Source organism: Entamoeba invadens (genome assembly GCF_000330505.1).
Source record: "Entamoeba invadens IP1 unplaced genomic scaffold scaff_1105074725347, whole genome shotgun sequence".
Lineage (NCBI taxonomy): Eukaryota > Evosea > Mastigamoebida > Endamoebidae > Entamoeba > Entamoeba invadens.
The window spans coordinates 45,466-68,616 of NW_004440163.1; the positions used below are offsets into that span (position 1 = coordinate 45,466).

A 23,151-nucleotide genomic window follows, 5' to 3' on the forward strand; every position below is an offset into this window, starting at 1 on the left:
AAGATCTAAAGTCCGTTCATTCATCATAATCAAAAAAGTCCCAATGACGACATCGATATCCTCTTTGACTTGTAATCCAATCATTTTCAACGAGGACTGGATACTCACACCAAATTGTAACAACGTTGCAACTTTCTTTGCCATCTGTCGTACACTCAGTTGTTCTTCAACAACCCTCTTTCCTTCCAAAAAGTTCAAATACACTCGAAAACTCTTTTCCTCTCGTTTTCCTCCACGCAGTTCAATGACTTGGTTGTTCTTAATTTGGTCCTGAAATCGTGCAGTGATCATTTTCATTATAGTGCAGTCCGCTCGGTCATTAGATGTGTATATCTCGGGCACTTCAATAATTTTATTGTTAATAGAAAAGCGCACATACTTATCGACGTCCTCGTTCACCCACAATTGTGGATCCATTTTCTTTTATAGTTCTAAGAAATATGAGTTATTCTGGTGTTGATATTCAAAATGAGGATCACGTGTGTATCACTTGATTGCTATTAAAGTAGTGAAGAAAACAAAGAAACAAAATAATAAGAAAAACAGTTAGACGTCAAAAGTCTTTACTATTGAGGTGATAGGAGCTCTGCATATCGGGCACTTGTCAAGCTTAGAAGCACATTCTGAGCAACTGCAAATATGCCCACACGGAATGAAGACGGTATTCTTTTGGTTCTCGAGGCATATTCGGCAGACTTTGGAATCGTCAGTGCATCCATTGTCTGTGTCTTGTGGGTCTGATGGCACGATAACAAGCTTCTCTGGAAAAGACTCGACCCTTGTAGGGTTTCGGAATTTGTTGATGATTAAGATGACAGAGCAGCAAATGACCCAGAAAGCAAGTGATCCGACCACACAAACGATGGCAATAGGAGTAGTTACCAAGGACGCCTCTTTTTCTTTTTGTGAAGGAGAAGGTTGAGCACAGCCGAGGTAAGTACCATCGACTTTTACAAGTTGAGAGTCGTCATCGCATTGGGAAGTAGCAAAACAGTCACTAAGAGTTGTAACGCATGAGCATTGGGACAGTTTGTCTGCGTGGTTCTTCGCAGCTTCAGAGCGACATTTGAAGTAGTCGGCCTGACACGTGAAGCAGTCTGAGGCGGAAGCGGTGGGAAGTATGAGTAGAATGGCCATAAAGACCATTATATCCGGTACTATACACTTTTTCGAATAGAGTAATTTGGATTCTTTATTTTTAACCGAGTGCACGAAGTTTGAGTAGTTCTCTGCAGAAAGAATCTGAGAAGACTAAATTATCGAGTTGCCATTTCCCTTTTCTATTTAGAGGGTTTTGCTCCGCTTTTGGACGACAGCCTTTGATTTTTGGGGACCAATTATAGTTGTTTTTACTACTCTTTTTACTAGTCATTTCCTTTTGCGTATTTTTTGTGAAAAAAAACGACTTCTCTTTTGTTCGTGATTTTTTTACTTTGTCAGTTTCCAATCTTTTATAATAAAAAAGACGGGAAAACACCCTCTCATGTGGTGATAGTTATGGATCTACTTAATAACTAAATACTTCTCTCATCATTCCCGAAAAGATTCACTAAACTGATCGAAAAGATTATGTTCATTATCAATGTTAAAATAAGATCTAATATAATATGGTTTGGTATACTATTAAATTCTATTCTATTTTTTGACCTTAGGGCAAATTAAACATCCCAAAAACGACATTCAGTTTTTCTCACGGAATGTATCTCGCAAAAAAACAGGAAAATTAACAAATCACAAAACCACATTACAAAAAGGGTCGGTTTGGGATAGTTACATTAATATATAATTTTACTATACCTTTAAGACTACCAATGTGCAAAAAAGAAAAAAATACTTGAGACAAAATATTAAAAAACCAATCACTGCAAGTAATTTATAACGTACGTTTTACATAACAGCACAAATATGTAATCACACAAACAACAGTCCAAAGAACGGGAGGATGAGGTTGTCGTTCTCGCATGTGAGTTCCATTAGCCCTGAAGCCGCACTGAAGAGGAAGAGTCTCCATTGTGGCACAAGAAGTCTCAGATACCAATTTGTAAACTTAGCACAGCAGAATGCGGTGAACACAAACGCAACGGTCCCAATGAGGGTTTTGTTGCCACATCGTTTTATTGGGAATTTTCTTCCAAAATAACTCCCAAAAATAGCGGCAAAGGCATCACCGACGTCGACTGTAATAATCGACGCGGCGATAATTTGGTGGAACCGTGTGTGGTAAAAGAATAGCGGAATGGTGTTGACGTACAAGAGAAGAAATGCAGGAAACCCAGCTGACAGCTTTGGGTCTTGGTGAGAGTCTCCAAACTTTTCAAACAACGTGCTCAGTGCACTTCTTGGGAAGAACTTCGCTCGCGCAAAGTCGACAATTAAAAATCCAATTAAAAAGAACGAGCAGAGTTGTTGCAGTACCAATACATCAGTCTTGATTCCAACAGTGAAAATGACGCCAGCCACAAAGTGAAATGATTTTCGCTGTACACTCACATAAATGTTTTGTCGTGGAATCAAAGATATAATAGTCATCATCACCATCAAAAATGACCATGTTAAAATAACGTCGGGGTGTTTCACAACAAAGTTGACGTAATATGGTATTGAGAAATTTGGGGAGTGGACAGTTGGTGTTAAATACAAGAACACCAACACCGCAACATGAGTCCAAAATTCGCAATATGTAAAAGGAACATGATATCTTGTCACTCGACAATTCGACAAAATGAAGAGTGAATTTATGAATGAAAAGATCAGTGCAAGTAAGTGGAGGGTTTGAACAGTCGTCGATTGGTAGCTCATCACCACCATACTACAATTCACCAATAAACAATGGAGTTCTATAACTGTTGTGTCATTGTCGTAGCACCTAAAATGTGATTTAAAGTTGTGAGACGTGTTGCTAAAATGGTATAAGATACGAACTTGTATTGTTTGAAAAACTCACTTTTCAACGAGAAGTGTGAAAGAATTGAAAGAAAAAGTGTCAGTGCGTAAAACCCGACATACAGTGTCGGGGGAAAGGCCCGAAACACTTCTTTGTAGTGCGTCGCAAGGGAAAAAACGCTCATGGAAATGACGACTGACACTTTGATGTATGTCCACTCCTTCATCGTTCTGTCGATTCGAGATGTTTTATTTTTATGGGAAATTTCGTATAATTTATTTTACTAATTTTTTAGTTAGAAACAAAACCATATAAAAATTCATTATTTGTTATTGTAACTAATATAAATAATTCATTTTATGATTAATAATTACTAATAATATAATTAAAAAAATTTAATAGAGATGTGAAGTGAAAAGATTTCAAAATGAAAGATAAAGTCAAAGGCAACGGAACGAAAGAGCGTTTCTGACATGAAAAAAAGAGGAACCGATAATAATATTTTGCACTATGAGTCGGTACGTTGAACGTATCTTTTCTCCTCGAGACGATCACTTCAAGAAATATTGGTCGGACAATCCGCTGAGCGGGATGAGAAACTTGGGGAACACATGTTATATGAACTCGGTCATACAATCCCTCTCCAACACCCAACAGCTAAGAAGTTACAGTTTTCATCATGCAAAGCCAACTCAAGGGAAAGCAGGTGACAAAACAATTTACAGAGGGTCGTTGGTCAGGGCGTTTACTTCAATCGTCAATGCATTGTGGTCTGGAGAATACTCTTTTGTAACCCCACTTGCCATCAAAGACATTGTTTCGGAAAACCATGCTCAGTTTGGAAAAAGTGACCAAAACGACGCACACGAATTTCTTCTGATTCTTTTGGAAATGCTCGATGACGAGTTGAAAAAGAAAGACACGGAAATGTCATTATCATTTTCACCAACGATTGTTTCTCCAATCGTTCTAAGGCTCACAAGAAACCTGAAACCACTCTCACTTGGAGAAACACCAACAGCCTCTTCAAGTTCTTCAGAGAGTGGAAAAGTCTCTGACAACGAAACCGAAAAATCACAAACAGGGAATGTCATTTCAGACAATTTTGAAGGAAAGTTGAAAAGAAAGACTGAGTGCATGGGGTGCCATTTTGTCAGTGAGCAGACCGAGAGCTTTTATTGCCTCTCCATCCCATTAAAGCGGACATCTATTTCGTTCGGACTCACCTCGCTCCAAAAGTGCATAGAACTCTTTTTCCAAGACGAGTTTGTCGACGGGTGGAAGTGTGATCATTGTGGTCAAATGTGCCAAGCGAAATTGTCAACGTCACTCCACACAACACCGAATGTATTAATAATTCAACTCATTAAAGACTACCCAACAAAGGCTGACAAACTGAAGGTTGTCTTTCCGCAGGAAGACTTGACAATTCAAAAAGAGAATAACAACAACTTTGACTTCTACGACTTGTACTCCTATATTGTTTGTTATTTGCCTGTGTCACAGAGTACACATTTCATATAAATAAATAACTTTCAGACGCACACAGGGAACCTTTCTCGGGGACACTACATATCGTACAACAAAGTGTTTGGGCAGTGGTTTTGTTGTGACGACGAGAAAGTTTCCAAATCAGCTTTATGTGGGATATCGGACTCAATTTATCTTCTTTTTTACGAGAAAAAGGGATAGGAATTGACGACACAAAACCAAAACATCGGCGTAAATTTGAATAATTGTTTGTAATGTCAATTTTCGCATTTTTGATACACGACGACATACACATCTTTGCGGTGGATATCGCCATTGTTCATTTTGGATATTGACGTATCGTTGCAGCAATACCACTGATTACTCACTCTGACGAGACTGTAATAATGCCCAAAGAACGTGTATCCCACGTGGTTAATTGTTGCAACAGCTTTGTATGTGCAGGTCGTTGTCGACCCGACAATAGACCCCCACTCGAATTCTTCTGGAAACGACAGATTATCGGACTTTTTGGAGTATCCATAATATGTTTGTTCGAACAGTTTAATATTCAAAATGAGGTATTGTGGGAGTTGAACCATTTCAGCTGTTTTTGTCCCACCTCTTTTCCCACACTTTTCGCATTTCCACTCGTCCATCTGTTCGCCTGTAAAGTACTGTTTAAGTGCATCTGTCACACTTTTTGTTTTGTCCGAAAATATTTTCATTTGCTCGATATCTCCCACAACTTCAATTGTCGCGTTTTGAAATCTGACGATTTCGCCGTCGAATACTTGCCTTCGAAGGGAGTTGTTTGTCACATAAATTGTTTTGATGTTTGAAACATCAATCTTGAGTTGCTCTGAGAGCTTTTGCACAATTTCGTCTTTCTTCATCACATGATTCATCGAGACGAAGACCTCAGACCCGTGTGTCCTCCCGTCGCAAATTCCCTTGACCCCAACCAACACGTTTTTCATCAGACTCATCTTGTTGACATCGCACACAATTTCGGACCACTTTGGGATGTCAAGACTCAACCCTCCAATTTGTGAAGTTGTTGTGCTCTTTTCACCACAACTCAGGCATGTGATACTCCCTTGAATTTTTCCATAAAACAACCCTGACACAAAACTGCCATTGGTGTTGATGTCCTCGTGTATCCCATCGATCAGGTACATCAACACTTCATGTGAGTCCTGTTGATCGCCAAGCGGGAACATGTTTTGTGTCATTTTTAAAATGTCATTCAAGTCGACTTTGTTATTTTTGTACATGTTAAAGAAGTTTGCGATGGTCTCGATCATTTTTCCTTGCGTCCCCATCTTGTTTGTTTTGTTGATTGCATCTTTGTATGCCCCATTAAGTAAGTATTTTCTGAGCGGTTCTATCGAGTACAAAACCTGGAGTGCGCTGTTCAAGTAGCACAGGTTTCCTCCGTTAACTAGACCGATAGGCTCATACTCCATCCGTTGAGGTTTGTGTTTTGAGTTCGATATTTTGGAGTTAAAACAACAAAAAATGGTGTTTTTGTTTTGTAAAATAACATATCAACAACTAAAATCCCCAACAATGAATTAGAATGTGAATCTGAAGTTGGGGTGTTCCGACTGAATGTAAGATTTCATTTTGTCCTTTACGCTTTTGTCTGTGTTATTGAAAAGCACTTTGTCCTCTGAGGGTGGCGATGTAAGTGATTGTGTCAAACAAAGAACATCAAAGTGATTTCCAGTGAATATGATAAATGCACACCTATTTAGCGACTTTTCTCCATACGTTACATCCAAGTTGTTTTCCAAATCAAACACAATAATTTGGCACTCTTTCAAAAACGAATAAATCGAAATCTCCACATTGCTTCCCCATGTGTTAGGCTCGACGATGTTGAGGCAGTAGAGACTGTTTGGTTGTCCCAAGTAGTCTGTGGTGAATTTCTGTGGATACAACTTGACGATCTCGGCCACTTCTTTTCTGATGTGAGAAGGGTCTTGCGTACTTTTATTGTAGAACAAATACTCCAAACAGTGGAACAAACATGAGTTGTCACCCGGCATAGGTCGGCGGACAGTCACAAATTTAGTTTTGTCGATAAGAGGGATATATCCGTCGTGTCCAGTCCCTTGTTTCACAGACTTTTCCAAGTCGTTTAACAAAAGCACTCTCACCATTGTCATGTTTTTGATACCAACAGACTCGACAGTTTCGTCATCAAACGCGTTGATGTGTTTGTTCAAAACACTCACTTTGTTGTTATTCAATGTCGGCAAAATGGGTGTAACTTTAAGCGTAATAACATTGGAGGGACAAACAAACGATTAGGTCTTGCTCAATTCCAAATTGTTCTGAAAGCAGATACTTAAATATACCCAATGTCATCCCTTCCTCGATATCCATCTTCATCTTCTTTGTTCCAAATTGGACCATTAACTTCATTTCTCTTTTGTGAACTTATTAGTTCAATTTTATACTTCAAATTCTACACTTTTTTACTTCAACACTTTACTTTTTTTTTATTGATTTAATTTCCATTTAAAATCAAAGTTAATTTTCGCTAGTAATTTGTTTTAAATAACTACAAAATAAAAATAATTTCATTTAAAATGAAAAATAGAACGTCCCAAAAGTTTTTTATAAATAAAATATGGGTATTTAGTATTTAAAAAACTATATAAAAGAACTCATTTGTATAGATTAATATAGTAAATATTCAATATAAAAAACTCAATAACACAATTATTATTATAATGAAACATGGGATGTCCCAAAACATCTATTTGATTCGAGCAAATCCGATTCAAAAGAACAATCATGTCCTTGTGGATTCAATTAAAAGGAAAATAATATACGATAAGACAGTTGCTCCTGGTGATTTTGTTGGAGGAAACCGTGTCGTTTTATTTTTTCTATCGTACAAATATTACATTACAAACAAGCCATACTTGGGTGTTATCATTGAAAAGATGAAAACAGTGCCAAAGTATCAACAGCGTGTTGTGTTATTTGTTCTTGATGAAGAAAACTACGACCAAAACGTTATCTGTGAAATCAACTTGGCTATTTTCCCCACAAACGGAGTTTTAGTTATATCGCAGAGTTACGCAGAGGCGGCGCGATATGTCGAAGAGTATTCCTGTGTCAAAAACACCTCACAACGCAAGAGTATTGAGTTGAATGATCGAACAAAAGTGATCAACGCACTAGCAATGACTACAATGCTTAATGTGAATGACGTGACTACTTTACTCGAACGGTTTATAGTTTGCAATTGATCCTTTGATGTCTTTTAAACTGACGTACAGACACTTAAAAGAATTGGTGGAGCTGACAAAGAGGAGTTAAAGAAGTGTAAGAAGCTTGGCCCAAAGAAGGTCGACTCCTTGTGGAAAGTGCTCCACGCGCCATTTACTGTCCCTTCTAATAAGTCCATTAAAGACTTTGTCAAAACGCTTCAAATCACAAAACCCTCACAAACAGAGACAGAACAGCCAAAAAAACGGAAATATGAACTCCCTAAAGAAGGCGACCAAGTGCTCGAAATTGATTAATTTTTAACTTCTTTTTTTAGCCAAAATTTCACAACAGAAATAATAAGTGAGAAAATAAGTCTACTTTTCATAATAAGTTTTTAATACAATTATTATAATAAATAGTTCAAAGGGCATCATTTTGGTAAAACATATACTTGAATAAGACTCAAAACATGCAAATTGGTGAACTAATGGAGTTATTTATCATAGGAACAATTCTATCTTTTTTCGATCATTATTTATGTCATTAGATAAAGATACTAGTTTATCATTAGTTTTGTTTTGAAAATGTCATCGGATTTCAACAAAACAAAAAAAAAACAAAAAATTTATTGAAAAAAAAATGAAGTTTCCAAAAAACGCCAAAATCAAAAAAAGAATCAAAAAAGTTGAGCAAAAGCATATTTTCTGGTAAAACGCTGAAATCACTGAATAAAAATGCCGTTTTTATTCCGATTGAACAGTTCAATTGAGATACAAAACAGCTAATAGAAATGTTGGGTATTTTTTGCCATCAAATAATTATAACCAATCAAATTGAAGTTCTATACATAGGGCAAACTATTTTTAAAACATGTTTTCAAGGAAGAACAGCCATCGGTATTTCTTTGAAATCGGGCAATAAAAGGCGTTTAATTGAGTGCGATTTCGAAAGAAGCATCCATTCCTTACTTAAGCAACCCTTTCAGAGATCTCAACCATGGAGCCACAGTCTATTGAATGCAAGTGTTGTTTATGCCAGAAGCGCACATTCTTTATGACACCTTTCCCAAAGGTGAAGACAACTCGACTTGTTATCATGATTCTCCAGGCGCTCAAGCAGTTGAAACCGGATGTTGTTTTTTTCTCTCTCATTAAGGACATCATCCCATTTGTTACTCAGCATATGACCCTGCTTGCCAATTTGAAAATCTTCAAGACCGGAAAGTGGAGGAAGTCTCTCCTTGACGCGCTGAATCACTCATCACATGTCGAGTCTGGGAAAGAGGCTTGTCACAACAGAGGATTCTACCGTCTTAAAGATACTGTTGAGGCTCAAACCTCAAATTCTATCGAGTCTGCCTCGACTGAAGTTGTCCAACAGAACCCACAGACGGTTAGCATTTCGCTCCTCGATTCTTTGACGGAGCTTCAACTTCAAATGGTTAACACAGTCAATCTCCTTGCAGTGCTTCCCAAACCAACAGAAGATGATCAAAACGCGTACCAATTCTTTGCCAATTGCATCAACCAACTAAACTTTGGCCGAGCCTATGTTGTTGCATTATCTAATTGTATTTTTATTTAATTCTACTTCTTTTTATTGTAAATATCTTATTCAATGGAGTAGTAATGTGTCGACTTCTTTCTCTAAAAAATTCAGGAAACAATAAACCAGAAGAAATGAACAATTCAAACAATAAAAATGGAAGTTTGGTCGAGCTTAGCCCACTGTGGAAACATGTTAAGCATAATCTTGACAAGTGCAAGAACGTCGTGTTTCTCTGTTTGATCTCCAAGTGCTGAAATTCCATCAACGATAAGAATGAGGTTACTCTTTGATTCTCTGAGCGTAAAAAAAGCGATGATGAGAGCCTTTGCCATGACGGATGGCACAACATACATGAATCGGTAGCAACAACACACGCATCGCATATAAAAGTGTATTTGTGTAATAATCTTCCCATAGTCGAGGGTTGTTATAGGGAAAATTTTCATAAATTCCATCACAAACTCGTGGCAGGTGATATATGCCACTTTGAACCTGACTTCCTTCAGAAAGTTGTTCTCAAACATCTCGATCTCCTTCTTTGTGTAAGTTGTTCTGAACTCGATGTAATATGGTTCACAGTTGTGGTCCATTTTCACGACAAGTGCGAACACCGTCTGTGCCAATTGCATGACATTTGAGAGTGAAAACGTTGGATGGGTGAGTGCAAACCTATCAAATAGTGCAACTGCTTGTGGAAGTACAAATGTGTGTTCCACATCGCAAAACCTGGAGATCATTTCGACTGCCTTGTCTCTGATATCTGGTGTGATCGTTCGAACGTTGTCATTCCTCACTATTGCCTCTTCCTTTTGTTGTTGATACATGACCGCAATTCTTTCGTCAAACATATCGTCTGCTTCTCCCTTTCTAGTATCAAAGAGAACAATATCCTCCATCACTTTTGGTGGTCCTTCCAGTCCAAAATCAACATAGTCACTTGACTTTGCCTGAAAAAAAAGGATGTTATTGTCAATCACTTTGTTGCATTTTTCGCACGCCTGAAAGACTTCAAAGTGTTGTGGTAAACTGAATGGTTCTTGCACCGCACTAGTACTTGTTTCGTCCGATCGGTTGTGTTTCTTTGTGTGTTTTCTTTGTTCCGTCATCCCAAATACCTTCCTTTCTTATTTATACAGTTCACTTTTTTCCTGAGTTTTTTTTATCGCTGCAATTGCTTTTCTCTTCCAACTTCCACTTGATATAGTTCATTAATGGTTATTATATTAACCAATGAAACTATTTTTGATGTTTTTTACAAATAAACCCCTGTCTTACTGTTTTTGTCGACCAATTCAGTTTATTACTTTGTATAATTCTTTCTCACTATTAATAACAAAAAACAAAATGTTCTTTCAAATGTTATTAAGACATAACACATCGATAAACAAAACAGAAGTTAATTATGTTCTCTCACCTCTGATTCTTCTTGCTAATTGCATGTCTTTTGGCATAATGGTGACTCTCTTAGCATGAATAGCACACAAATTGGTATCTTCAAAAAGCCCAACAAGATAGGCCTCTGATGCTTCTTGCAAAGCGCTAATAGCGGCGCTTTGGAACCTCAAGTCGGACTTGTTATTTTGTGCGATATCTCTGACCAAATGTTGGAATGGGGCCTTTCTCAACAACAATTCAGTTGATCTTTGCAACACCTTAATCTCTGTTAAAGCAACTGCCCCTGGGTGTGCTCTCTTCTTCTTTGTTGCGTCCTTGCTTAACATTTTTTTCGCAGCTTTGAACGCTACATTGACGTTCTTGACAGCCTTAGTTGCGGCCTTAGCGCTTGTTGTTCTTTCGATTCTTCCTTTTGTTCTTGCCATGTATTAATAAATACAATCTGCTTTGAGTTCTCTCAATCCCCTTTTTATACTCTCACTCAAATTGATGCTTTTTTTATCAAAACAAAAAAGGGTTCAAAAAAAGAGAAAATATTTAACTAATCAGCATTGACATTTTTACTATTATTATATAGTTTAAATGAGAATCAGCTTTATTTTTCGGGGTTTCCTTTTTGTCAAATCGCATTATGGATAAACGAAAATTATCTTTTTATATAACTTATTGGTTTTGTTAAACAAAGTTATTGATCACATTTTTTATTTACACATTTTTTTACAGAATTCATTTGATTGAAATTAATTTTGTTTTTAATGAACAAATTTTGTAGTCTCTGTATTCCCACCTAAAACCTTTGAAAAACCCCAATTTTTTTCTCTTTTTATAACTATCAGTATAGATTTTTCTCTTTTTAAATAAAAGTAATTTCATGTACTGTAATTTACTATGTAGTTACTAATAACCAAAACTAACAGACAAATGATATACAATATAGTAAATTAAATTATATGAATCAAATTGTTAAATAGAGACGTGGACAGACTCTTTAAAAAAGATCTTCAGGAAGTGAACAAAAGGTGGAACCTTTTCCTTATTATAACACCTGAAGAGGTGTGGTGCAAATCTATTGATGAGGTTATTCTCATCTTCCCCCTTTGAAACCAAGTCCTTCAAAAAGGCGACGATATACGTGAAGAGCCTTCTGTATTCATCGGGTATCATGAATCGAATTTGTTGAAGAAGAACTGAATCCGACAAAATTTCATTTTCGGTGTACCCAAAGTATCCAACGGGCTTGCTTAATGCTGACAGAAGTAACAACAAACTCTCACAAAAAACCTCAAGGGGCCACACATCAAATTCTTCCTCTTTATTTAACTTTGTGATTACATTATATATATCATCCTCTTGGACTTTTTCGCTCTTTGTGAAACAGCCAACCGTGTAGTGCTTCACAATATGATCCACAGTTCTGAATATTTCCTTTGGTATTAAAAAGGGTGCTTCCGTGTAGATGATAGTCTTCTTGAATGGACCACACATCGGTCGTGGCATTCGATTGAGTGATTCAAGGCGCATTCCAATAACAGAGGGCGGCGTTTTGACTTGTACTGTGAAACTCTGACTTACCTTCTCGTTTGTTCCAAACACAATTGTTATTTTCTTGAGTAACATATTCCTGTCCTGGTACATCCACGCATTTTCTTGACTGATGCAAACTTCAATCTCCATTTTGATATTGCCGAGTCCTTCAAATATGTTAAGGGTACCTTCACAATTTTTGAGGGTTAACCAATCTTCACTGAAGATCCCATTAACACTCCCCTCGACTTTGTATTTCGTTTTAATTTTACCTTTATTCTTCAACTCAATTTGCGTCTTAAATTTTTTGAACAACTCGACGTATTGCACAGAAATTGTTTGTGGCGTTATGCTGACGTTTGGGATCAATATGTCTCGATACTTTTGCTCGACTTTGTTTAAATAAAACTCAACTTCCTTCTGTTTGGCATCATCAACTTCTTGAACATCAATGTCAAGCAAACAAGTGACTGGTTTGTGGTCACTTGGGTACAACTCGTGGCTTGTGTATTTGACGCACTCAACGTTGTGTCTGTTCTCAATTTTCCACAGGACTCGGTCGCACCACGATGGAATCCGATTTCCTTTATAAGTTCCCTCTCCTATGCAAATTTTGAATGTCGGCATAAACTCGATTAATCCCTCCTCAAAATGTTTAAACGCTTTCCCCTCTTTTATCGTTGTCAGGAGTTGGTCATGTTTCCTCAACTTTTCTAAGTTTTTGCTTTTCAAGTTTTTCCGCACATCGAAGTCGGTCATTTCAATTCTGTAATTCAAGTCTCCCATCCAGACAACAACGTCATTGTCCAACACGCCGATCTTTTCGATCTTCAAACTTTTCCCATTGAAGTATGGGATTTTCATCTTCGCAATTTCAGCCCAATCGGAATTTCTCTTTTCCCAAAATTGTTGATGTGCGGCTAAGTGACTCCCCACAAAGCTGATGGTTGAATCATAAACTTTCATGCGATACGCAACACCCCCTTTATTCGCCAACTTCCCACTCATCGCACCAACTCGACAATCCGCAAACCCAACTTCTTCAATATGATTTTCCATCCGTTCATGGAAAAACACATATAACACCACACCACACAATTGGTAATACCCCAATCGAAAGTACTTCTTTTCAAAGCGATTGATCGATTCAAATATCAAATTGTCCCAAAGTACGGACTTTTCACTAAATTTCTTTCCCGTAATAATCGCATCAAAGCTCATCTCTAATTCTTCTAACCCACAACACACAATGTCCGGAGAGCTCTCGACGTCTTGCGTCCATTTATCAATCTCCTCCCGACTGAATACTCCTTGATTCACATTCCACGTACACATCAACACCTTCACACGTCTTGCCTTCGCATAAAACGGCAATTGTTCCAACTTATTTTCACGTTTCCAGTTGACGGGGTTTGTGTCAAATGAAATGATATCGCAAAAGAGGGGGTAGTTCTCCGCTAAGTACTCTCTCGACGGTTCATTCCCATCGAGTATCCACGATGTTGGTGCGCGTGGATTGAATGTATTTGCCACGGGCGTTCGAATTGAGAATCGTTTTAACTGTTCCATTCTCGAATATTCATTATCGTCACCAAGTTGTGGTGAAACGGCCTCTTGTGGTAAGTCGAGGCTATACGACAGCGTCATTTCCGTTTTTCTTCTTGTGTTCAGATCTTCAATTTGCTGCAAATCGTCGTACCGAATTTGTCTTGCGTGTCTTTTAAACGACGGATGAACAACTTGGAGTGACGTTAAATGTCCTTCCCTATTTGCGTCAGCTTGTGGAATGATTTGCTTTCTTCCCAAAAATTTTCGCTCTTCTTGGACCGGCGAACTCTTTTTCTTCCTTTGAAAAACCTCTTTTGACCATTCACCCAGTTGTCTTCTTTGAGCGATCGGTTCAGATTGCTGTGAAGAGCAGTCGTCTTGGGAAAATGATTCCTCTTCACAGTGTGGAGAAGCTTCTAGTAACGGAGACATTGACTTCCCAAATACTGCACGCTTTTTCTGTGACGTTGTGAAGATTGGAGGGCGGGTCGAGTTCGACGAAGCGCTTCGGTGTTGTGCCGAGCGAACCAAACTTGGGTCTGCAATAGTGATTCGGTGCGAATTCATTTGAGTACCTCCTTGGTAAATAGGAGTTTTTGTTTGTATTTTTTGTCGTTTTTTTTCAAAATACACAAAAACTCAAACAAAAAAAGAAGAAAAAGCGGCAAAAACGATGTAAATAATTACTGGTGATATGCAAATGAAAAAATGGCATTTTTATTCACCATTTTATAGCAATTAAAGTCGAAAATGTCATCTAAAAAATTTCTTTTTATGTTTTGCTTCGACTCATTTTCTTTTATTTAGATAATTAGATAATTTTTGGTTTAGTTCTATTTTTAATAGTAAAATTTTTTCGATTAAAAAATTTTCTTACAAATTTATAATATTTTATTAATAATGATTAACTTACCATTATATTATCAGTAAATTATATTTGTAATAACTTTAATCATGTGTTGTCAAACCAAAAGATTTGTTTCTTTTTCATTTTAAATTAAAAAATAAAAGAAATAACTCTAAAATCAAAAAAATCGTTTTTGTTCAGATTTTGTTTCGTTTTTGTTTGTCAATAATCATAATCTCAATCTCAAGGACAATGAAATGGTTTAAAAGCAAAGAGAAAGGACGTCTCAGAACATAAATGGAAAACATGGAAAGTAACACCCCTCCCCAGACGCAACCCATTCCTCCAGACCAAACGCCTTCTTCCGCAAGTAAATTGTTGAACTACATTTTGACACAGTACTCCACACGACCGCCTGGATCAGTTAATGAATCGCTGACCATCGCGCAACTTCGTGGAGAGTTCCAGAAAGTTTGTGACACCGTTGAGGAGGAGCAATACAAGTACCCGTCTTACTTGACGCCATTCAAATGGTATTTCGTGAGTATTTATTTCATTGGTTTAATGGTGTCAGGTATATTTACACCACTTGGGATGATGATAATAGCTTTGCTAGGGGTGTTAATATATTGGGTGATCTATGACATTCAATTCAATTTCATCGACAGAATCCTTCCAGGCACGTCCACACTCAATTTATTCTCAATGATCAACTGCACTGACCTTGAGCACACTGCTACTGAAAAAACTCTCCTTTTTGTCGGACACATCAATGATATGAGAAAAGACTCCGGTGTGTTGTATCACTTAACGGCAAAGATAATGCACTTCGCTGTATACTTCTTTGCTCTTGTCGTCTTTGTTGGATACATTGTCGGACTATTTACAAACAACTACATTGTTCTACCCGCCGTTTCGATTGCTTCGACGGTTGTCCTTTTCTTTGTGATGACTTTGTATTTCACAGGAAAGAAGAACAGAGTGTCTGGCCTTGCGACCGCCGTCTGTCTCACCCAACTTGCGCAACAAGTCAAAGAAAGCAGCGTGTCACTCCTTGACTCAACAAACGTTGGATTTTTAGTCACAACAAATTATAACGAGCGCCATAGTGGAATAAGGGCTTTCATCAGAGCACATTCCAAAGACGAACGTTTAAAACCAGAGAAGACACTTGTAGTTTGTCTGGATGAGTTGGACGATTCCGAGACTTTGACGTGTTACAAGAGAGAAGGGTTTATCAAATACTCGACTAATTTGTACAACTTGATAAAAGATGCTGCGGAGTCCGAAGGAATTTCGATTGGAAATGTCGCTAACTACATTCACCAACCATTTTCTTTTGCGGAGGAATTTGGGTGGAAATATCAAGGTGTTGTACCCATCACTGCCAAGTGCAGATCTGTGAAGAGAAAAGCCCGAGAAGCAAAAGAGAAAGAAGCAAAGGATGATGTTGGTGTCATTTGTATTCACGACGACCAAATCAAGTGCATCAATGATACAACAAAATTGTTGTGGAGATTAGCGCGTGTCATAGACAACTCTGCCGAGGGCAGCAAAATTCCCGTGAAGACAATACCACTTCCTAAACCATCTATCGAGCAGCCGACCAATTTTGTTGGAGACTCTCCAATTGTCTTGTGACATGACTGATTTTGTTACTTATTGTTTGCTTTTTTAAAAACGTGATCACTAATATCCGACCGTATCTCCAAAAAAACTCACAGAAATAATGTCCTCGCCAAATAATTTCCTCAAATCTCCTTGAGAGGAAATTTGTTCACACAACCAAAAACTATTTTATAAATAGTAAGAACATAGTAACTATTTAATATAAATAAAATTTGTTTTGATGTTGACCAAAGTTGTTGTTTGTGACGAGCTATATAATGACTGGAGAACTTGTTTTTACAAAGAAGATCATGACCACGCTCTCCAACCTTTATAAAGCTTTCAACGTAGAATACCACTCGAAGAATCGCAACCGTTACTTTTCAAACAAAGCACAGAAAGATGGGTTTGATGAAATATCGAAGCTCTATGGTGAGATTGCCAAAATACAAGAAGACCACTGCCAAATGCTCTTGACAATGATCAAGTCGTTTTGGGAAGAGAAGCCATCTTTGGACATGAAAATGGATAATGAGCAACAGACTGACTTTGGTTCTGTATGCAACAATTTGAAGGCATCCATTGCGAGTCAAATGTATGAGTATTCTATCATGTACCCAGCCTTCATTAAAGAAGCTGAACTTGAACACTATTATGCTGAAGCTGGAAAACTCCAAACGTTTCAAATTGAAGAAGTTTTAATCAGACAGCGACAAGAAAAAATAGTTCAATTGCTATCTGAAGGAAATGTATGTGACAGAACCCCTGAAAAGTTTTGGGCTTGCAAAAACTGTGGATCATTACAATGTTGCACAATAAACCCAGCAGCATGTTCTTCGTGTTCTTCTGTTTCCGAGTTTATTGAATTGACTGTTGCAATTTAATTGAGACTCTTTAAATTATTTTTATTCCATTTTAATTATCTTAATAGTTCTTTACACTTCATAAATAAATATAGAAAACACTAGCAATTCAATAATGATAAATCGATACTTTGCATTAAATCTACGACATTATACTTGACGAAATACTCAGTGAAATATTCAGGAGGAGCAGAATAACTAAACCTGACATAAACATCTGGGTTTCTGAAGTACACATATCGGACCAAGCACATCACTTGGATGTCTTTGATTGTTGTCGTACAAATTTGGCACCAACTTTCAAACCCGTTGAACTTCTCTGATGTGGATGAAATCAAAACGGTCTTCTTTTCTGCTTTCATTTGCTCAACTTCCATTTTGATGATCTCCTTTGCAGTGTCTTGGCTGACTCCTTCCAATGGCATAACACTACAGAAGAATCTAAAGTTTGTATTTGTGTCAACAAACATAGAAGGGAGTATATCACTAATAAGACCATGTTCCTCCGCACTGTGTATATCGCTGCACTTTGTTGGACACAACAATGAATACATAGGATTGAAATGATAAAAAACGACAACATCAGTACATCTATTCCTCTTTTGGTCTTTCACATTAAAAGTGCTTAGAATAAGTGAAAGTAAGCACATCAAGTTACTTCTCTGTTTTTCAAACCCCATCCAGACACTATAATACTTATGGGTTTGTTCTAAATATGCAAAGAAATGATACTTCACATCATAGACATTCTCTTTTGTTGTGAACGTCATCACCTTCCATTTCTTGTTTTTGATATTCAACTCAACAACAGTGGCATCAACCACCCCCCACATTTGTTCAAATCGACTTTTGAACGCCTTTTCACTCTTCACGTCATCAACACCAAAACTGACATTAATGCGTGTATCTTCCTCGTCGTCATAGACCCGAAACCTACCCGTGTATATGCCACACTCTTCTTTAAAAAAGTCAGGAATCATGACACTGAAGTCTTCAATCTCCAAAAGGTTTGTTTTACATCCACTTTTCTCAACGCGGTGGGACTGTTTCACCTCAGACAAGTCAAATCCTTCCAACAAAGTCTCGACGTCTTCTTGTTCTGCTGAAGCTGTAGATAACATTTGGAAAAATACGCCATTCTTCTCAAATAAGGCCTTTCAGTTACTTTACTGGATTTCAAATGAACGACAAACCATTGCTATTTTCGCCGTCTCGTTTTGTTTAGTAAAGAAAAAGACACGGGTTTGGAGTTTTCCAACCGTTTTGATTTTGCACGACGAAGAGACGGTGTCATTTGGCCCAACAAGACCCATCGTTTGCAACTCCGCCAACACTCCCTTTTCGATGGTCACTGTTTTCTCGAGGTTTCTTGCCTGTAAGAAGAATTGAGAAGATCCATTTGTAAATTTATATTGTTCGTTAAGTCCCTGTTCTGTCGACTCGACTGTGAAATCGTCGTCGTAGTTATACACAAATTTGAACAGTGTTGATGTGATCTTCTTTCCCATCAGACCGCTCTTTCTTTTCAAGTTCTTCTTATGTTTTTAAACCCAACTAATGCATAACAAATCAATGGATTACTCCGAAGCAAACACATCGTTACTAAGCGGAGAGACTCTAATACACCCGTCATCAGACCCAGTGAAGACTGATTTTCCGTCTTGAGCAAAGACGATTGTGTTGATAGTACCAAAGTGTCCTGGAAGTCGAACAATCTCTTGACCATCAATAGCGTTGACAAAAGTGGTCATCAACATAGACATATCTCTCTGTGTCATAGTCATCATTGCTTTGTCCTGACCTCCTCCAACAGCGTAATAATCTGTGAATGGCGCAAACCCAATAGATTGGAGTGGGTATCCAGACTCAAAGACGGAAATAACATCTTCTGGCTTTCTAATATCATGCACAAACGACTTCCCATCTTTTCCAGTCGTCCCCAACAATATATCATAGCTATCACTCTCGATATCTGTGATCTCGTTTTTGTGTGACTCAAATCGAACGCCCTGTCCATTCGTACGGGTGTCTTTCACCACCAAATGTCCTAACTCATCGCCAACTATAATCGTATCATTGGTGATCCACTTCGCCTTAGTCAATGGGGGGCGCTCCTGAGAGTAAACAGCGGTGGGCGATTCAATTTGTGGGTCAACAACATACACAGAAGACACAAACGACTTGAAACTCGCAGTGACTACCATCAGTTTTTCGTTGTTTGGTGAAAGCTCGACAACCCTAACTGGCGAGTAGTTTCCCTTCGCCATCAACTTTGTCAACAACTTCTTCCCAGTCTCCAACTCAAAGCAGAAGACCGACCCATCTCTACTCGCTAAATAGAGGCGCATCCCATCCGCAGATATCGTGCAATCAGAGACTGCACCGTCACATGTGTATACACCCATGGAGGTCAGCGGGTCGACTTTCCAAAGCATCGCTGTTTTATCATTCGAACACGACACAAAATAATCTCCCTCACGGGTGAGTTCCAGCTTAGTAATTGGGCCTTCATGCCCTTTCAACACGGTGCTTGTTATTGTAACTCCTCGTTGCGACATAGAAGGGTATCTGCTTTTTAATTTATTTAAGGGTTTGCTCTGTCGTATTTTTAGTTTCCTCAAACACCCTTTCCCCTATTATTCCCGTCTTTTGCGGTGTTCCAAGCTTATACTTTTTATGTTTTAAATTTCGTAGTAATTCTTTTCCCAGAAGTGGGACTTGTCTAAAGATATTAACTATACTACAACATACAAAACTATTACAAATGGTTACATAACAATAATGGGAAACAGTATCTAGAGTCCAATATAATTATCAGTGATAAGTAAACCAACATCGATCCAATGAAGTGGTAAAGTAAACAACAAAATGAAATGAAGAATAAATAAAATCTATTTAACTAAAGTAACACATCATAATGAGACTTCAACATTCGCAGAAACAACACCTATCGTGCTTTTAATCCAATTGAATTGTTCAATCAGCGTTTTCATGTTTTGAGAGAGTGTCGGATCAGACGATAAGTTACCACACACCGTACCACACTTCTCAAGTTGTTGTTTTGTGAACTCAAGCGAGATTTTGAGAAACTCTTTGGCATTGTCTCTTGTTGGCGCTCCGCCCAAGTCGGGCATAGGTGAGCTCTCTGATGTTTGAGGTAAAAACGTCTGGTTCTGCTCATCGTCGTCTTCGATTATATTACATTTTTTCTGTTTTGTCCATGGGCAATCTTTACGTCTTAACTTCCAGAAGTTGGGTTTTTTCAGTGTCAATGTTCCACTCTGGAAGTATGGACTGTGAGACAACCCATCGAGAAAGGCTTTTTTCCATCTTGTTGGTGTTGTTTTGAATTGGTCGAGTTGTCCGAAGATATGCCAATGTTCTGCAACAAAGCCATGGATGTCGTCTTTCAGTGAGAAGTAAATGGTGCCCTTGTGAAGTTCCATCAATGAGTAGATGATGACCCGACATATCAATATCCAAGAGACTGGTCTCTTAGCGCCGAAGACTTCCATCCCATGTTTGCAGAGGGGGCATAGACATAACCTTAAATGGTACTCCTCGTTCTCTTTAAGTTCTTGGGGAATTGGTGTTGAGTCGATTTCGTTAAAAAGTGGTGTTGCGCATGAATGTTCCATTGCCATTTTAATAATACTTTTTAAAGTTCTTTTGCCCTTTAATTGCTTGTTTTTGTCAAGGGGTAATTCCAGAACCCTTCGTTTTTTTATTTTTTGCATATTTTATTACATTATTTTCTCGATGTTGGAGGAAATAAACGGGATTGTTTTTCTTTTTTTTTCTTATGCAAAATAACGTCAAAAAAAAAATAAAATCAAAAACAAAGGCCCTCTTATGATTATTATTAGAAAGTCCTTTTTTAGCTTCTTTTGCATTCATTTGTAAGTTATTTGACACCAATTTGCCCGAGAGTGTACAGGTTTTCACCGTTTTTTTTTAATATTCTTTTTGATTCTCTTTTTGTTTTTTCTCCACTTTTCGTTTATCTGGCAATTAACATTTTTTACTATTAAAATTTTACACAAATAATTAAATATTTCTTCTCAACTTTTACTTGAGATTTTTTCAACCACTTTTCTAAACAACAAATAATTCATTTGCTTGTGTTTTTTCATAACGGTAATCGTTGCTTGTATTTCGGGTATTTTTCTTTGACAATTTCCCTTCACGAATCTCAAATCGAAAACTTTTGCAATCTGAATCTCCCACTTTAATATTTTGATAAAAAATGTACCATACTTTATAATACAAACACTACTATTCAAAACACAAAATTACACATGAACCACCAACTAAGGCTTATAAAAAACAAAATTGTTTTAAAAATTTGTTTGGTCTAACTTCATTTTTGAACAACATCACACTTAGACTATTAAAAGTTTAGAACATAATGGCTTGCTTTAGTATAATTTAGTCTTATTTTTCATAATAAAACGGCATACATTCAAAACAACAGCACCACAATGCAGCACCATTTTATCTTTTTTGTAAAATTTTTTGAAGCGTCTGTTTTTTTGTCATATTAATTTTGACAATCCCCAACTTTATTTTAACTCCCAAAACTGCGTGGGATACTTTTTTTATATGTAATGATTGTTAATATGAACCAGTTTTATTATTATTTTATTATTTTATTATTTTTTGGAACGATTTTCTTTTTTTTTACAACAAAACAATCTAAAAATGATACATTTATTTAACATTTTTTATTTTTTTAATCAACTCAATTTTTGGTGATTTTAATAATATACAATTCGTAAATAATATATCGTTAAATAATAATAATTTACTATAATTAACTTTAAAAAAAATTAAAATAATAAAAAACAGATTTGTTACACAAATAAACAATAATAAATTATAGAATACAGGTAGGTATAATTTATTATTTGAGTCGATTTTTCAAAAACATTTTTTACACAAAAAAAATAATTTGTTGTCTTTTTATAACAATGACAAACTTTGTTCAAATAATATACTAAGCAATAGAATTCATTAAACACAAAAAGACACAACTCCTAATAAACAGATCACTCACACTTGACAATAAGGATTCTCGCAACGTCGAATACATTAGGCTCATGTGTTCCAGTGAACACGTCATCTCCAAATCCCGTCGGTTCATTATAGAAATCCTTGAATTGATTCATGATCATTCCTTTCCCATCTGCGCTGATTCTGAAACACAGAATAGCAGAGAGCACTGCCTCAAGTTCGTTGGGTTCTTTCCAGAACATCATTGTCTTTGTGTTGTCTTTCTTGTCGAATTTAGTGGGGAGGATATTGTGTGGATTTTTCATTGTGAAGACAAAGTAACCCTCATCTTTTCCAAAAAAGGTATTATATGCCTCTGCTCGTACGGGTGGAATTTTTGTAGTGACATATGAGCCAAACACACACCCACTTGCAGTCTCGACCAAAAACAAAACATTCTTTATAAGTCGAGTTCTCCCACTGACTTCACGAACAGAAAACTCATCGCGTTCCGTGTCAAAGACGACTTTGAATGTATTCTTTCCTGTCCATTCTTTGATGTATCCCATTAAATCAACATTCGAATAACTCAAAACCCTAAACTTTTCCGTTTCGCTTTTCTTTTGAAGAGTGGTGACAGTCTTCTTCAATTGCACAACATCACTTTGAATGTCGTGAAATGGTGACTTCGCCTGCGTTTCGTTGAACAAATCGATGTCACGTTTTTCCTTCGCCATCTCAATCTGTTGGTTAACATATCCCCACCGTTTGTTCATCACCCCACGAAATTCCTTCATCGAGTTCTCGATGTTTTTGATACTTTCCCGAACAAGCGCAAAGTGCTTCTCCGCCCACTTCTTTTCACACAACTCTTTCTTTTCTTCTTTTCCTTCACGTTGTCCGGTTTGAAGAGTTGTAGAACCTTGTCCCGTACCGTTGTTATTATACAAATTGATAGTCCCCACATTGTGGATATACACTCCTTTGTAGTCATGCGCCTCCATCTGTTTTCTAGTTTTCTTTTAAAAACTATTTTACTATTTCCATCATATTTTGTTATCTTTTAACCACAACTAAATTATAAAACAATTAGAAAAAAACTATACATTTGCCACAAAAAACGCTATAAAATGGAATATCCCAAAAGTCCATCTAAATATATAACTCCACTTTAAAATGCTTTAAGAAATAATTAAACAACGTTTGTTGGTTTAAACAAGAAGCAACTTCATACAGAACAG

The 23,151-nt window shown here is 37.1% G+C and overlaps 16 protein-coding genes across 16 annotated transcripts; 5 read left to right on the plus strand and 11 right to left on the minus strand.

Moving 5' to 3' along the window:
* Window positions 1-417, minus strand: EIN_410910 (hypothetical protein; the record flags this gene model as incomplete). The annotated part of the gene is made up of 1 exon (XM_004254461.1): window positions 1-417. A coding segment is annotated over one exon (417 nt), but the record flags the coding sequence as incomplete, so codon positions are not given.
* A 129-nt stretch (window positions 418-546) lies between these two features.
* Window positions 547-1,146, minus strand: EIN_410920 (inhibitor of apoptosis 1, diap1, putative; the record flags this gene model as incomplete). The annotated part of the gene is made up of 1 exon (XM_004254462.1): window positions 547-1,146. The coding sequence occupies one exon, from the start codon at window positions 1,144-1,146 to the stop codon at window positions 547-549; it is 600 nt and encodes a 199-aa protein (XP_004254510.1).
* Window positions 1,147-1,911: 765 nt separating this feature from the next.
* EIN_410930 (hypothetical protein) lies at window positions 1,912-2,808 on the minus strand (the record flags this gene model as incomplete). Its single annotated transcript, XM_004254463.1, has 1 exon — window positions 1,912-2,808. One exon carries the CDS (start codon window positions 2,806-2,808, stop codon window positions 1,912-1,914), a length of 897 nt encoding a protein of 298 aa, XP_004254511.1.
* A 586-nt stretch (window positions 2,809-3,394) lies between these two features.
* EIN_410940 (ubiquitin carboxyl-terminal hydrolase, putative) lies at window positions 3,395-4,576 on the plus strand (the record flags this gene model as incomplete). Its single annotated transcript, XM_004254464.1, has 2 exons — window positions 3,395-4,366; window positions 4,424-4,576. 2 exons carry the CDS (start codon window positions 3,395-3,397, stop codon window positions 4,574-4,576), a joined length of 1,125 nt encoding a protein of 374 aa, XP_004254512.1.
* A 56-nt stretch (window positions 4,577-4,632) lies between these two features.
* Window positions 4,633-5,823, minus strand: EIN_410950 (hypothetical protein; the record flags this gene model as incomplete). Its single annotated transcript, XM_004254465.1, has 1 exon — window positions 4,633-5,823. The coding sequence occupies one exon, from the start codon at window positions 5,821-5,823 to the stop codon at window positions 4,633-4,635; it is 1,191 nt and encodes a 396-aa protein (XP_004254513.1).
* A 108-nt stretch (window positions 5,824-5,931) lies between these two features.
* Window positions 5,932-6,787, minus strand: EIN_410960 (hypothetical protein; the record flags this gene model as incomplete). Its single annotated transcript, XM_004254466.1, has 2 exons — window positions 5,932-6,596; window positions 6,664-6,787. The coding sequence occupies 2 exons, from the start codon at window positions 6,785-6,787 to the stop codon at window positions 5,932-5,934; spliced, it is 789 nt and encodes a 262-aa protein (XP_004254514.1).
* A 311-nt stretch (window positions 6,788-7,098) lies between these two features.
* EIN_410970 (Mating-type switching protein swi10, putative) lies at window positions 7,099-7,899 on the plus strand (the record flags this gene model as incomplete). Its single annotated transcript, XM_004254467.1, has 2 exons — window positions 7,099-7,611; window positions 7,654-7,899. 2 exons carry the CDS (start codon window positions 7,099-7,101, stop codon window positions 7,897-7,899), a joined length of 759 nt encoding a protein of 252 aa, XP_004254515.1.
* Window positions 7,900-8,581: 682 nt separating this feature from the next.
* Window positions 8,582-9,169, plus strand: EIN_410980 (hypothetical protein; the record flags this gene model as incomplete). Its single annotated transcript, XM_004254468.1, has 1 exon — window positions 8,582-9,169. The coding sequence occupies one exon, from the start codon at window positions 8,582-8,584 to the stop codon at window positions 9,167-9,169; it is 588 nt and encodes a 195-aa protein (XP_004254516.1).
* Window positions 9,170-9,273: 104 nt separating this feature from the next.
* Window positions 9,274-10,239, minus strand: EIN_410990 (hypothetical protein; the record flags this gene model as incomplete). The annotated part of the gene is made up of 1 exon (XM_004254469.1): window positions 9,274-10,239. The coding sequence occupies one exon, from the start codon at window positions 10,237-10,239 to the stop codon at window positions 9,274-9,276; it is 966 nt and encodes a 321-aa protein (XP_004254517.1).
* A 294-nt stretch (window positions 10,240-10,533) lies between these two features.
* Window positions 10,534-10,953, minus strand: EIN_411000 (histone H3, putative; the record flags this gene model as incomplete). Its single annotated transcript, XM_004254470.1, has 1 exon — window positions 10,534-10,953. One exon carries the CDS (start codon window positions 10,951-10,953, stop codon window positions 10,534-10,536), a length of 420 nt encoding a protein of 139 aa, XP_004254518.1.
* A 538-nt stretch (window positions 10,954-11,491) lies between these two features.
* EIN_411010 (type II inositol-1,4,5-trisphosphate 5-phosphatase precursor, putative) lies at window positions 11,492-14,167 on the minus strand (the record flags this gene model as incomplete). The annotated part of the gene is made up of 1 exon (XM_004254471.1): window positions 11,492-14,167. The coding sequence occupies one exon, from the start codon at window positions 14,165-14,167 to the stop codon at window positions 11,492-11,494; it is 2,676 nt and encodes an 891-aa protein (XP_004254519.1).
* A 577-nt stretch (window positions 14,168-14,744) lies between these two features.
* EIN_411020 (hypothetical protein) lies at window positions 14,745-16,088 on the plus strand (the record flags this gene model as incomplete). The annotated part of the gene is made up of 1 exon (XM_004254472.1): window positions 14,745-16,088. One exon carries the CDS (start codon window positions 14,745-14,747, stop codon window positions 16,086-16,088), a length of 1,344 nt encoding a protein of 447 aa, XP_004254520.1.
* A 245-nt stretch (window positions 16,089-16,333) lies between these two features.
* On the plus strand, window positions 16,334-16,939 carry EIN_411030 (hypothetical protein; the record flags this gene model as incomplete). The annotated part of the gene is made up of 1 exon (XM_004254473.1): window positions 16,334-16,939. One exon carries the CDS (start codon window positions 16,334-16,336, stop codon window positions 16,937-16,939), a length of 606 nt encoding a protein of 201 aa, XP_004254521.1.
* An 80-nt stretch (window positions 16,940-17,019) lies between these two features.
* On the minus strand, window positions 17,020-19,476 carry EIN_411040 (eukaryotic translation initiation factor 3 subunit, putative; the record flags this gene model as incomplete). Its single annotated transcript, XM_004254474.1, has 3 exons — window positions 17,020-18,072; window positions 18,112-18,439; window positions 18,512-19,476. The coding sequence occupies 3 exons, from the start codon at window positions 19,474-19,476 to the stop codon at window positions 17,020-17,022; spliced, it is 2,346 nt and encodes a 781-aa protein (XP_004254522.1).
* A 354-nt stretch (window positions 19,477-19,830) lies between these two features.
* On the minus strand, window positions 19,831-20,562 carry EIN_411050 (hypothetical protein; the record flags this gene model as incomplete). The annotated part of the gene is made up of 1 exon (XM_004254475.1): window positions 19,831-20,562. The coding sequence occupies one exon, from the start codon at window positions 20,560-20,562 to the stop codon at window positions 19,831-19,833; it is 732 nt and encodes a 243-aa protein (XP_004254523.1).
* A 1,404-nt stretch (window positions 20,563-21,966) lies between these two features.
* Window positions 21,967-22,914, minus strand: EIN_411060 (hypothetical protein; the record flags this gene model as incomplete). The annotated part of the gene is made up of 1 exon (XM_004254476.1): window positions 21,967-22,914. The coding sequence occupies one exon, from the start codon at window positions 22,912-22,914 to the stop codon at window positions 21,967-21,969; it is 948 nt and encodes a 315-aa protein (XP_004254524.1).
* Window positions 22,915-23,151: the final 237 nt, after the last annotated feature.